The sequence below is a fragment of the Myotis davidii genome, unplaced genomic scaffold (assembly GCF_000327345.1).
Source record: "Myotis davidii unplaced genomic scaffold, ASM32734v1 scaffold159, whole genome shotgun sequence".
Taxonomy (NCBI): domain Eukaryota; kingdom Metazoa; phylum Chordata; class Mammalia; order Chiroptera; family Vespertilionidae; genus Myotis; species Myotis davidii.
In genome coordinates, this window is record NW_006291231.1 from 2,343,014 (window position 1) to 2,356,731 (window position 13,718).

General features: G+C 43.2%; 1 protein-coding gene across 1 annotated transcript in view; it reads left to right on the forward strand.

Moving 5' to 3' along the window:
• Positions 1-13,718, forward strand: part of ALDH7A1 (aldehyde dehydrogenase 7 family member A1) — a 36,102-nt gene that overhangs the window by 20,722 nt on the left and 1,662 nt on the right. Inside the window, exons 10-17 of the mRNA XM_006764379.2 lie at positions 777-818; positions 2,648-2,742; positions 5,791-5,875; positions 7,461-7,567; positions 8,097-8,213; positions 9,291-9,388; positions 9,583-9,656; positions 12,502-12,577. Of these exons, the coding sequence (XP_006764442.2) occupies positions 777-818; positions 2,648-2,742; positions 5,791-5,875; positions 7,461-7,567; positions 8,097-8,213; positions 9,291-9,388; positions 9,583-9,656; positions 12,502-12,577 (694 nt within the window). The remainder of the gene's footprint in view (positions 1-776; positions 819-2,647; positions 2,743-5,790; positions 5,876-7,460; positions 7,568-8,096; positions 8,214-9,290; positions 9,389-9,582; positions 9,657-12,501; positions 12,578-13,718) is intronic.

The following is a 13,718-nucleotide window of genomic DNA, read 5'->3' on the forward strand; positions in this document are numbered from 1 at the left end:
ACCGTAGTGTGGCTATGGGAACCGCCATCTTTGTGATGGAGTGATGGTTAATTTGCATATCATTAGATAGGATTTTTTAGCCAGTCATCCTTTAGTGGACACTTGGGTTGCTTCCACCCTTTAGCTGTTGTGAATAATGCTGCTGTGAACATGGAGTACAGATGTCTGTTAGAGTCCCTGCTTTTACTTCTTTTGGCCCTGTACCCAGCAGTTAAATTGCTAGATCATTCATATGGTAATTCTGTCTTTAATTTCTTGGGACATTGCCATGTAGTTTTCTATAGTGGCTACACCATTAACACTAACTTGGGGTTTTTTTTTTTTGGATATAACGTTAAACTTAGAGAAAAGTTCTAAGACACACAGTAATTCCTATATAGCCTTAACCAGATTCACCAATTGCTTACATTTTTGCCCCATTTGTGTTATCATTTTCTCTTTCTCCAGTAGCACACACACACAAATGCACACTCGCACATATGCACACACGTATATTGTGGTTGCATGTTATTTTGAACCATTTGAAAAGAGTTGAAAACCTGTGTTCCTTTACCACTAAGTATTTCAGTGTATTTCCTGAGAAACAAGTACGTTGTGTCATATAACCACAGTATAATGATTAAAATCAGGAAATATTTCATTGATTCAATGTTCATGCTATGTTTTAAGTCAGAAAATAAATTAAAACATAACTGGGATAGATTATGATTTGAGGCCATCTGTCAGTGTGCATGCAATACTAAAATAGGCATTAATGTGTGTTTATATGTTTTTAGGGAGAAGCTTGTTAGAGCTTGGAGGAAATAACGCCATTATCGGTAAGGCTGCTCCCTGTTTTTGTTTGTTTTCCATTAAGAATATCTTCAATAGCTGTCCTGAGTATATAGCTCTTGTAGGAACTCGTCTGGTCTGTTTTTGTACGTGCCTAAGGCCTGACTCACATCTTCAGGAACTTTACTTATGAGACAGGACACATGGTTTGAAGGCAGAGATAATGAGGAAGGAAGGGTGTTCGTGTTTGGAAAATGTAACCTGGGCTTAGAACGTGTGTGCAAGACTTCCTAATGTGGCATTGTTCCTTGTTTTTCCTCCTCCCATCTTCTGAAAACTGGCCACGTGTGTCTCTAGAAAAAGTAACTCTTATGTGACTTTCATTAAGATTTCAAAAACATTAGTTTGTCTTTTGTGGAATATTTGGTGCTTTTATAACAGAAGGAACGCTCCGCTCCCTTAAGGCATTTTAATCACTCACCTGTAGACTTGGTCATTGCGTAAGTCTGTTTCTCAATTACTTGGCACAAAAGGAAATAATCTACTAGTGTAACTGGATAATATAATGACCATCAGTAGGTTGAGACAATAGAAGCGTGGGTTTTGTGATAAAAAGCACACTTGCTAATTTGTACATTGCCATCACCATCGTGTTTAAATGGTTGCACATTTGTGGTGTATGCCAGAAATTTTAAAAGTAGATGGCAAAGGGTTTATTCAAGATGAACTTCTAATGTAGTTTTAAAAAGTGAGTTCATTTAAAAATGTAGTTAGCACTCAGTGGACACTGGGTGCTCAGCTGGTTTCCTATGCGTTGTTCATTTAATCCCCAGAATAACCCCAGGAGGCAGATACCATTATTTATCTCATTGGAAGGTTACACTCTGAGGCTTAAAGTGAGCATGGTATGTGCCCAAGTGACGGGCCAGGAGGTGGTGGAACCAGCATTGATATCCTGGCAGCCAGACCCCACAAAACTGCTCTTTCCTCACCTCCTTGCTATCACCCATTAGTACCCCAGACATTATCCCATTTTATGGCTGAGGAAATTGAGGCTTAAAAAGGTAAAATAACACAACTAAAAAGTGGTGGAAACGGACAAGAACCCGTGGTCTGCTTGGTTGCACAAACCCCCTTCTTACCCATCATGCTAGTCTGGGAATGCTGTTAGTTTGGAAAAGGGACAATGGAAGATGTAGAGGGAATCATGTCTGTAAGTTTCTCTAAGGGGTAAGAAGGAAGGAATTACGAGTCATATAAAGGGAAGGGTTAACTTTGTAAAGACTGGGCTAGTTTTTCTCCTGAGGGTGAGGAAGGAATGCGCAGAAGCAGAGGAATTGGAATGACGGCATCGGTCCTTCAGAGGAGCAGAGGACGCTGGGAAGGGTCCCCTGCGTGTGGTCACTAAGTGGGGTGAGGTAATCCAGAGAAGGAGTGAAGAGCGTGAGGGGTTTCAGAAATTTGGACACACTTCTGTAGGAGCAACACGAGTATTTCAGGGCCTGGACTGTGCAGGGTGGGGTAGATGCTAGCGAGCCAGTCTGCAGGGTGATGGTCCAAAGCTTCCCCCGCTCTCCACGGGCCCAGGGAAGATGGCATCAAGGTGGGCCTCGGGGTTGAGACTGGAGAGAAGGAAAGCTGACAAAAAGGATGGTGGTCTTAGAGAAGAGACCTCAAGGAGGCTGCAGAGCAGGCTTAGTATCAGGAACTGGGAGGCACGAAAGGTGAAGAAGTCAGAAGAGCGAGAGCCTCCATGCACATCTGTCCTGGGATAAAGGCCTTGGGGCCATCTCTCAATTCTCATGTAATCTTTTTAGCAAGTACCTTGTCTGCCTACTTCACAACACTGATGGGTGTGTGTTTGTGCTTCTCTAAGCTTTTGAGGATGCGGACCTCAGCTTAGTGGTTCCATCAGCTCTCTTTGCCGCCGTGGGGACAGCCGGCCAGAGGTGCACCACTGCGAGGCGCCTGGTGAGTGTGTGTGTATAGGCATGTGAGGTTGTCCTGCTCTTCACATTGTACAGGTAGGGAGGTGTCGTAGAAGTACTTCCTACCCATCATGCTAGGTGGCGAATAATGTGGCCCTGTTCTCTTCTCAGCCAGGGACTGTCTTACCCTCCAGCCTAGGATAAAAGCAGTTTCTCTCTAACTGGTTGGACTTAGACTGGGAGGTGAAACTGTTTTCAGTCCTTCACCCAGCACAATATGTACAAAGTCCAAAGCCACTTAGAGACTAAAGCAAGCTTTAATATTTGACAAGTTCTAAAATTGTTAGCAAAAAGATAGACAGCCTTGGCTTTTACTTATAAAAGCATTTTAGAGATTTTAATTTTTGTCTTATAAGTCAAGTCTTAGATTTGACTTGATATGACATGGTTTATTGAAAAGTAAATGACTATGTGCTTTCTATAAATAAATAAATACATACATAAATAAGACATTAATATTCTATATAATAAAAGGCTAATATGCAAATTGCCCCCTCAACTGGGAGTTTGACCAGGAGTTCGACCAGGGGGCGGGGCCAGCCGGCCAACCACCTGCAGCCCCTCCTCCTGGCTGGCCCTGCCCCCAACCGTCCCCCCACACCCCCTACCCTCGATCAGGGGCCAGGCAGGTTGGCCAACAATCGGGGGAGGCCTGCCGGACCCCAGCCATGCACAAATTCATGCACTGGGCCTCTAGTGTGCATATAAGGAGATGATGTTTAGCTTCAGCATGAATAGGGTTAATGTTAATCTCCACACTCAGATTTGGGCTGGGTTTCAAGTTTTGTGTCAGATATATCCTTGATTTTCATGACTCTCTTGGTAATGAAAAAACTGTGTACAACTAGACAAGTTTGGTTAGGTTCAAAATTTGGCTACATTTGTCATTTTTAAGTCATTAGTGCTAAGTTTTCCTCCTGTAATTAAAAAAACAGTTTACAGTTGAATTACAGAGGAATTGATTTTGGGTTTTTACTCTCACCCACAGTGAGTCTGAGCAGATTCTTCATAAGGTTGATATAGTCTAAATTAACAAAAATAAAAGATATATGAAAATTAAGTCTTTACTTTTCCCAAAACATTATTTATTCATTTTTCCTGTATTTTACAACAAAAGAACACCTTTTCTTGTTTTTACATTACTCAGTTGAAATTCTCAAAAAAGATCTACGACACAATATTCATAAAGCATTTACAGTTTATTAAACTTAAACATTTATTCCATTAATGCTGAGAAGAAAATGAGTTCTTTTTTTAAAATATATTTTATTGATTTTTTACAGAGAAGAAGGGAGAGGGAATAGAGAGTTAGAAACATCGCTGAGAGAGAAACATCGATCAGCTGCCTCCTGCACACCCCCCACTGGGGATGTGCCCACAACCAAGGTACATGCCCTTGACCGGAATCGAACCTGGGATCCTTGAGTCCGCAGGCCAACACTTTATCCACTTAGCCAAACCAGTTAGGGCAGAAGAAAATGAGTTCTTTAAAAATGGTTAGCCTATACAATAAAACCCTAATATGCAAATGGACTGAACAGTGGAATGACTGGTTGCTATGATGCACACTGACCACTAGGGGGAAGATGCTCAATGCAGGCAATGCTCCCTCGTGGTCAGTGTGCTCCCACAGGGCTCATGGCTGGTGAGTGCAGTGGTGGTGGTGGGAGCCTCTTTCACCTTTGCTGCAGACGGGCAGTAAGAGGGGTCCTGGACTGCAAGAAGGATGTCCGCCTGCCGGCTTAGGCCCGATCCCCGGGAGATCGGGCCTAAGTTGGCAGGCGGACATCCCCCGAGGGGTGTGCCATAAATATCTGTCCACATATATCCCCTAAATAGTGCTATCTTGTATCAGGTTATGGAGTGAGAGAATTAATGATATAAAAGAAGATTCCATCTCTGTCTTCATATTGCTTAAAACAGTTGTAAACAGAGGCAACCGGGCTTCTAGTAATCTTAATAATATGACAAACTATGAAATGCCATAAAAGGAGCATTTCTCTATTCAGCCAATTTTTTCTTTTCCTTGTTTTTCTTAGAGCAAATATATATATCCATGCCCTATATATACACACACACACACACACACACACATTTTTATTGATTTCAGAGAGGAAAGGAGAGGGAGAGAGAAACATCAATGATGAGAGAGAATCACTGATTGGCTGCCTCCTGCATGCCTTCTACTGGGATCAAGCCCGCAACGCAGGCATGTGCCCTGACCAGAATTGACGCGTGAACTCCTGGTTCATAGGTCAGTGCTCAACCACTGAATCACACCAGCCAGGGCATGCTTTATATTTAGTGTTAAAAAGTTAGAAGCTATTATTAGTCATTGCCCAAATCGATTTCCATAGAACATTTAAGTGATATGTAGAAAAATCTATCGCAGTACTACAGACTAAAGTACTACTCATAATGTCAATGTGTTTGCCATATGGAGACCAACTCAGAGAATGGATGGCTAGACGAGTTCACCTCCACCACTGGGAGCATAGCATGGAGCTCATGGTCCCACCCAGAGTGAGTCCAAGGCATGTCCTCACCTGAGTAAGGCCTCACTCTGGAGATCTTGGCCTGAGGCTGAGAGCACCTGGTTACACGGCAGCAGAGGTCAGGTGACAGATCACTGTGGTGTGTGTTTTCCATGACTCATGCAGGCATAGTGGGGGGATAGGTATACTTAGGTTTTCTGCTGCTTAAGTTATCCAGTCCTCTAGAATAGAAACAGGCATAATTGATTGTAAAGCTTAGTCAAATGGATCCCTAGAGATATGGTCAAGACTTGTCTCATGGTTTTGTTCTAACAGCCACCTAGAGGAAAGTATTATCTTCATGTAGTAAACAATTAAAATTAGAAATTATACAATTACAAAAATAAACATACTTGTACTTGCATATGTTTTAGAGATCACAATTTTTCAAAATTTATTATGAACTATAAATTAGCACTATTGAGAAAAACTGTACATTGTTAACAAATTTGTACATTTATTTGACGATTCCCTTGCGTATTTCTTTTTCCACTTAGTTTTTGCATGAGAGCATCCATGATGAAGTTGTAAATAGACTTAAAAAGGCCTATGCACAGGTCCGGGTCGGGAACCCATGGGACTGTGAGTACCTGGTTGACAAGTGTTTCTGAACTCCCTTTCCTGAGAGGACTGAGGGCATACAGAGCAGGTGATAGGGGTTGAGGGTGACACGTCTGCTCCTAGGTCCGGATCTAGAGTGCTTGGTGTGGGCTCGGGGGTTCCCCGGGGCGTAGTGTGCAGCTGGGATGGGTGTGATGAGCTCTTCTCTCTTCACTCCTGTTCCCCTCGTCTAAGCCACCACCGTCCTCTCTCATGGAAGGCTGCAGGAGTCAGCAGACACACTTCCTGCTTTTACCTCTGCCTTCCACAGTGACCAGAGTGATTTTCTTAAATGTACTTAGATGATTCACTCTTATTTTAAATATTCCAGTGACTTTTCTTTGCTCTTTGACTAAAATCTAGATTTTTTTCCTGCTCTTTCTTTAGCAGATTCACCATCTGTGTGATCTGACCTACGCTGCCTCCCCCTTTACCTCCTGACCTCTACCCCTGCCCTCCTACCTCCTGACGTCTGTTCCCGGGCTCCTACCTCCTGACCTCTGCCCCCGGGCTCCTACCTCCTGACCTGTGCCCTGGGCTCCTACCTCCTGACCGCTGTCCCCGGGCTCCTACCTCCTGACCTCTGTCCCCGGGCTCCTACCTCCTGACCTCTGTCCCCGGGTCCTACATCCTGACCTCTGTCCCCGGGTCCTACCTCCTGACCTCTGTCCCCGGGTCCTACCTCCTGACCTCTGTCCCCGGGTCCTACCTCCTGACCTCTGCCCCTGGGCTTCCTGAGCTCCAGTGTTCCAGCCTCCTCTCAGTGCTGGGGTCCCAGGCTGTCCTGCTGTTCTCTCTGCTGGGAAAGCTCTTCACCCAGATCTTCCCGCAGCTAGCTTCCTGCTTCAAGGCCACCTCCTCCTGAGCCTACCTGCCTTCCTTCCTCCTCTTTCCTGGCTCACCTGTAACGCTCTGCTTTCTGGCAGCCGCCCATGGGTGGCATAGGCTCTCCCCTGTAAATTGCACACCAATTGCTGAGCCTGTGAAGGTCCTAGGCAGCGGTTCTCAACCTGTGGGTCACGACCATTGGAAAACACATACAGCCTATCAGATACTTACATTACGATTCATAACAGTAGCAAAATTACAGTTACGAAGCAGCAACGAAAATAATTTTATGGTTGGGGGTCACCACAACATGAGGAACTGTATTAAAGGGTCGCGGCATTAGGAAGGTTGAGAACCACTCTCTAGGACCTAGAGAGTGGTCACCCTGCAATAAATGAACAGGCGCACACTGGTTGATCTAAACCAGGGGTTGATACACACATTTTGGCCTGCCACTTGTTTCTGTAAAGAAAATGTGTCAGGACATGGCCACCCTACTCGTTTACCTATCTTCTGTGGCTGCTTTCAACTGCAGTGGCCAATTGAGTGGTTGTGACGGAGACCACATCTGTCATCTGAAGCATTACATATTTACTGTCTAGCTCTTGACAGAAAAAGGTTGCAGATACTGTTCTAAACCGAGAGGACATAGGAAGGGATTGGTTCCTTGGGAAAGCTGTTAAAAGAATAAAATGCCGCCATTTAAAGGACAATGAAGGACATTCCTTTTTCTCTCCAGCTAACGTTCTCTATGGGCCACTCCACACCAAACAGGCAGTGAACATGTTTCTTGGAGCAGTGGAGGCAGCCAAGAAAGAAGGAGGCACCGTGGTCTACGGTGGCAAGGTGAGGACAGCCCGGAGCTGGGCAGTGAGATTTCCACCTCTCCCTGGGTGACAGGTCCCCGACTGCCCTCTTCCTTCTCTCCTCCTTTTTGTAAGGGGGATACATGCTTTAAACCATGACATCGTAAACCGCATGGGAATTTCTGGAAGGACACACAAGAATCTCAGGGCTGTGGTTGCCTTTGAATTGAGTCTGCAGGCCAACGCTCTATCCACTGAGCCAAACCGGTTAGGGCAAGTTATGTGATTTTTAAAATCATCAGTTGTAACTTTTTTTCAATGCTACTTGGCTGTGACACATGGCACAGCTCTCTATCCTAGATTTCTCTTTTTTCCTTTTTATCGTTGACCAAGTTAGAGCCAATAGGAGGCAGAGAAAATTTTCATTCATGATGAGAAGTTACTGTGCAGAAACAATTCACCTAAAATGGTGTTGGCTTTTTTCTCATTAAGTATCAGCAAAGATACCTGACCACAAGTACTAGAAAACAAAATGCTTTCATTGTTTTTATTTCCTTTCTCTGCTGAAGGTTATGGATCGCCCTGGAAATTATGTGGAACCGACAATTGTGACAGGTCTTGCCCACAATGCATCCATTGCACACACAGAGACTTTTGCGCCGATTCTTTATGTCTTTAAATTCAAGGTAAAAAAAATGGGTTCTGGCTCTCTCCTCTTTAGTCTAATGTTGAAACAAACATTAGAAGGCCAGGAGAAAATGAAGCTGTATTAAATTTCACTCGATTTGCTGTTAGGGAGGTTTTAGAAAGTCCTTCGGATTGGTATAAATTTGGAAGTTATGGGTAAAATATGATGGGTGAACACTTAAACTATAGAGCATGTCAAGCAAGCTGCCAGGGAAACCAAGACTGTTGCAATTTATGGAGATTGGCCCTCATCTCCTGTATCACCTGATTGTGAGCCGAGTGGGCCAAAAATCTGGCTTCTGTGCAGAAGGACTAGAGAGTGGGATAGAGTAGAGCCACATACCAGCTGACGAAATGAGAAGAGTGAGGGGAACGTTAAGATCTTCAGTTGCGGTCTGTATCTGAGGACAGGCTATGGCGGTTATAGCAGATGAAGAGAACTACAGGGTCTCCTTCCCCAGCGTGAAACAGGCCCCAGCCCTGCCAGATCCTATTTAGAGATTGAATCAAGGTCTGAATGTGCCATGATTGACTGTGGAGGAGTAAGGAGAATCACACCTTATTGCAATCACATGATTGAATTTCCTAACATCTTCCTTAAAATTGTCTTATGTTTCACATATGGTGATTAGAGGGTAAAATTTCATGTTTTGTAGTGTGTGCTTGTGTGACTATGAGCTCTCGAGCAAATAATTTAACCTCTTGGGGCTCCTTTGCCTCATCTGTAAATTGGGGATAATAGAAAACCTGTGTCAGAGGGTGAGGAATAACTAACTAAATGCATGCTAAGTGGTGGTCAGTGTGTTGCACTTAGTAAGAATTCAATAACTATTAGATATTACATATAATAGCTTGAATGGAAGAATGTACTGGGAGCCTGGAGGAAAGATTTTTGTTCCCTAAAGTACAGTTGGGGAGAAAACCCTACAAAGGCACTGTAAGAGAAATAGACGTGTGACTCTGTGGTTTCCTTTTTTGCACTAACATTATCCTGGTGCACCTCATGAAATGAGTCTCACAGTAACTTTGACCCAAACCCCGTGTCATCTAAAAGCTTTGAACACCTGTCCTTTCAGAACGAAGATGAAGTCTTTGCCTGGAATAATGAAGTAAAACAGGGACTTTCAAGTAGCATCTTTACCAAGGATTTGGGCAGAATCTTCCGCTGGCTTGGGTATAACCTTGTTTATTTTTAAAACCTCTGTAAGTCTGATTTGTGTGGTGATGGACTTTAAAAAAAAACACATGAAACCATCATAGTTGAAAATCCATTCTTTGGCACTGAAAGTCTTAGAATTTGTTTGGATTGTTTTTTATTTTTTACTTTCCTATATGTTGCTCTCATCATGCCTCCCTTTATACACACAGACCGAAAGGATCAGACTGTGGCATCGTGAACGTCAATATTCCGACGAGCGGGGCTGAGATTGGAGGCGCCTTTGGTACGTGCAGCACGTGTCTGCTTTTCCGTGTTGGGCAGTGTCTTGGCCTGCTAGGGCTGCCATAGCAAAATACCACAGACCAGGTGGCTTCAACAGCAGAAATGAATTTGCTCACCGTCCTGGAGGCTGGAGTCCAAGATCAAGGTGTTGGCAGGTTTGGTTTCTCCTGAGGCCTCTCTCCCTGGCTTGAGGCCACCTTCCTCCTGTGTCCTCACATGGCCTTTTTTCTGTACACACACCTCTGGTGTCTCTTCCTCTTATACGGACACCAGTCCTATTGACTTCGGGCCCTAACTTTATGACTTCATTTAACCTTAATTACCTACTTAAGTCTTTTATTCATTTGTTTACTGAGCTCAGCTACAATCTGAGTGCTTGGAGGCTGGGGCTTCAACATGTTCATGGGGGAGGGGATACAATTCAGTTCATAGCAGGCAATAAAAGAAAAGAGTAGTAGCTTTTAGAAAAGTTTGACCAAGAAACTGAAATACTCATCTTACCTGTCTAACATGCCTGAGAAAGCTCACATTCCATATTCCAAGTGACTGTCCAGGGCCCTGCCTTCTATTCTCAGCCGTGGCGTCACACTAAGGCAGGGCCCTCAGCCTGAGGTGTGTGGACCCTTGACGTGGCATCTGTTTTCCGGGGAGATAGTTAAGACCCCCCCAAAATTAAGACCCCTGCTTTAAAGACAAAATTTCAGACAAAAAATTCTGGTTTGTATTGGCAAAATGGACATAGTAAATGTTAAATGTTATCTTTCATCTTAGATGAAATACTAAGTTGTTTCTTTTCACGGAGTCTTGTTTCCAATTTCTTATTTATTTATTTTTTTCCACCTCCAGGCCATCACCACCACCACCACCCCTCACCTATTTTCTCTTTATATGCTTTGAGTTCTCAGTGCTTAAACTTAATCATAGTAATAATTTAAAAAATCTTTCCAACAGTCATTTATTGTTTTACTTATTTAAAAATGTTCCAAAGTATAGTAAAAACAGATTGCCTTTAATTATATAGAGAAGCAAAACAAGCATTCATTAATCCTTGTGAAAGTTTAAATAATTTGGGGCATTCTTTCCTATATTTTAGACAAAACTATAATTACTTTTCAGTGGGAAGACTTTGACAAAAGTTTCCTGCTTTCATTTCATCCCGTCACCCTTGCCCTCCACTATTTAGTGGCCTGAATGCATCTGTCTGTCCTTCTGTAATCCTTTAATCCCTGCATCCAGCCCATGCCTCCTCTCTCCAATGGACTCTTCTTCATTTCAGCCCTCACATTAATGTTAAAAAAATTTAAAGTTTTAGAATGGAAAAAGAAGTTCTGCCCACACTTCTTCTCCCTCCTTCTTTCCCAGAGGCAACCATTTTGAGATCCTCACTAAAAGAAAACAATAAATTGACTCTGAATGTACAATTTTTCTAAGTAGTGTGCTTTCACAGCACTCTGTCGCAGCTTTAGACCCTCTGCTTTGCTCAATTAACCTTCTTAATTCTTCTCTTCCCCATAAGCGATGTGACACTGTTGTGTGGGGTGCGGTCCAGAGGAAAGGTGGTACTAGAGTATTCTCCAGTGGAGTCACGAGAGATGAGCTTACTTGTAACTCCCAGCAGGGGATTGTGACAACACAGGTAGTCTGCCAGGAAAGCTCATGACAGACTCCGCACCCAAGCCTTCTGCTGGGGCCTGGTCACGGAGGCGCCTTCTGCTTGGCACATCCCCCAAATTCCAGGCTCTCAGAGGAAGGCAGGTGTTGCACATAAACCACATTGTTTGTACAGAAACAGTACAGGCCCAATGAGGCACCTCAGTCATTCAGGGAACTTTTATTATCCGTGTAGGGGACTGTGCAGCAGCTATGGGCCCAGGTGCAAGCAGACCTGCTATGCTTTTTCTGCGTAGTTCAGTTTTGAATTAATTTTTCCTCAGAGTTTTGGAGCTGTTTGTCTTCTGGTTGCTAGTATTGTGTTTGGAAAGCCCAGTCCACTTTGATTTCTGATCTTTCTCCCGTTTTTAAAAATATGTCTGAAGTTTCATAGTAATATGCCTCAGTGGAGATCGTTGTACAAGTATCTGTGGGCCAGTTAGTGGGCCAGTGTGTCCTTGGATGGTGGGACTTACAGTTTTCCGTTCTGATTTTGCATTGGCAGTGTTTCTTTGAAAATTTTTCCTTTGATTTTTCTCTATTTTAATTTCTGGAACTCCTATTATTTAAATGTTACCTCTTGATAAAATTGATTGATTTTATCGTTTCCCTCCTTTAGTCTTTTTGTTTTTTATATGGGAAATTTCCTCAAATTTTTCTCCTAATCCTTCTATTAAGTTTTTTCTCATCTGCTGTTATTAAAGACAACACCAAGACATTTCTTGTGCTTTGATGACACACTTTTAAGTAGTATCCTTTTCTTATTTCCATGGATTCATTATCTTCTTATAATCTGAGGATATTAATTTAACATTTAAAATATTTTATTATAAAAGCAGTTTATGTATATTATAAAAAAATTACACATAGATCACCATAAATGAGAAATAAAAACATTTCCACTGTCAGAAGTTCTATTCATAACACCTTGGTCTACTGGTAAAGTTTTTTAAAAAGGTTTCCTTCTTCCTGATACATTTCTGTTTCCTCTTAATTTTATTTTTTCCCCTCCGATTTTCATGTTTATTTTGGTCTCTGTCTTTTATCCATTTGTGTGCAAAGGAAATTGGGCTAAATGTCCAGGAACTGGTCAGGTAGCTCTGGTCTCCTTTTGGTGTCTTCCCTCAGTGGGTAGGAGCCCACACAGAAAGAAACAGCCCAGGAGATGAGATTGAGCTGCCTTTGTGTTCCTCCAGGGGGAGAAAAGCACACCGGCGGTGGCAGGGAGTCCGGCAGTGACGCCTGGAAACAGTACATGAGAAGATCTACTTGGTAAGAAAGGCTTTGGGAAGACGGGTTTGGGCTTAAAGCTATTGCAACGTGCATTTACGCTCTTCTCCTTTCTGCTCTGGCTTTATGCATTTCCATTTAATTTTATTTTTCTAATGTTCCACGCTCTCCCCTCCATTTTGTACTATTATTTTTCTACTTTCTTGTCCAGCTTTAGCTAGTGCCCAACAGCCAACTATGAAACCATCTCGTTGGTAGTTTCTACCCAGAGACAGCATAGGAACAGGACACTGGGGGAGGTGTCCACCAGCAGGAGAAAGTGGAAGAAGCTGTCCTTTTCTAGTTTTCTCTTTGGGCGCAGTTACCACCCTTGCTACCTATAGAATCAAAAGGAGAGAAGGTGTGCAGGGGCTTAGGGGCCTGGCTAGCAAGCGGGGGGATCCCAGTTCTCTGAATAGCAAGCATGACCCTTGGAAGTTGGACTAGCTCATCCCCCAACACATGGGTAGCTGGTGAGGGAGCTGGCTTCTGGGAGATTTTGACTAGGAGTTGTTTCTTTTAAATGTACACTGTTCTTGCCTCCCCCGCGCCCCCCGCCCCCATGGTTAGAAATAGCTTTACCCAAGTGCAATACAACAGTATGTAGGGCCAGGCCTCTGTGGTGTTCTGTTGCAGAAAGAACATGGGGTGGGGAACCCATCCTCATCCCATTGACTGCTTCCCACTAGTTCTGTAACCTGAGGTGGGTTTCTCAGCCTCGGCTCCTCATGGCCTTAGTGCTTTGTGTCTGTCGGGAATTTCTGAAGTGCTTTTGGCTACGGCTTGCCAAGTCTTTGCCTGATTCCCGTTCTTTGAAGTCACTTACATTCTTTTTCCTTTTCTTGTGCATTTGAGATCTAAAGCAGAAAACACTGTACTGTGGCCTTTTGGGAGCCCATTTAATGAGACTCCTTTCCTCTTAGGAGAAATGAGATAATTACCAGATAACTGACTAACAGGGACGCTTTTATTTTCTAAATTATTATAGTTCTTACTTTTTATCACAATGGGAATGAATATCTGTGTTTTTCCTGTTAATTCAATACATTATTGAATTCAGTACACGTTATTGAGAGAGAGGAAAAAGATTGTTATAGTCCCCATATTCTTGTGCTCTGAAAACTATGAATAACATGTATGCTGT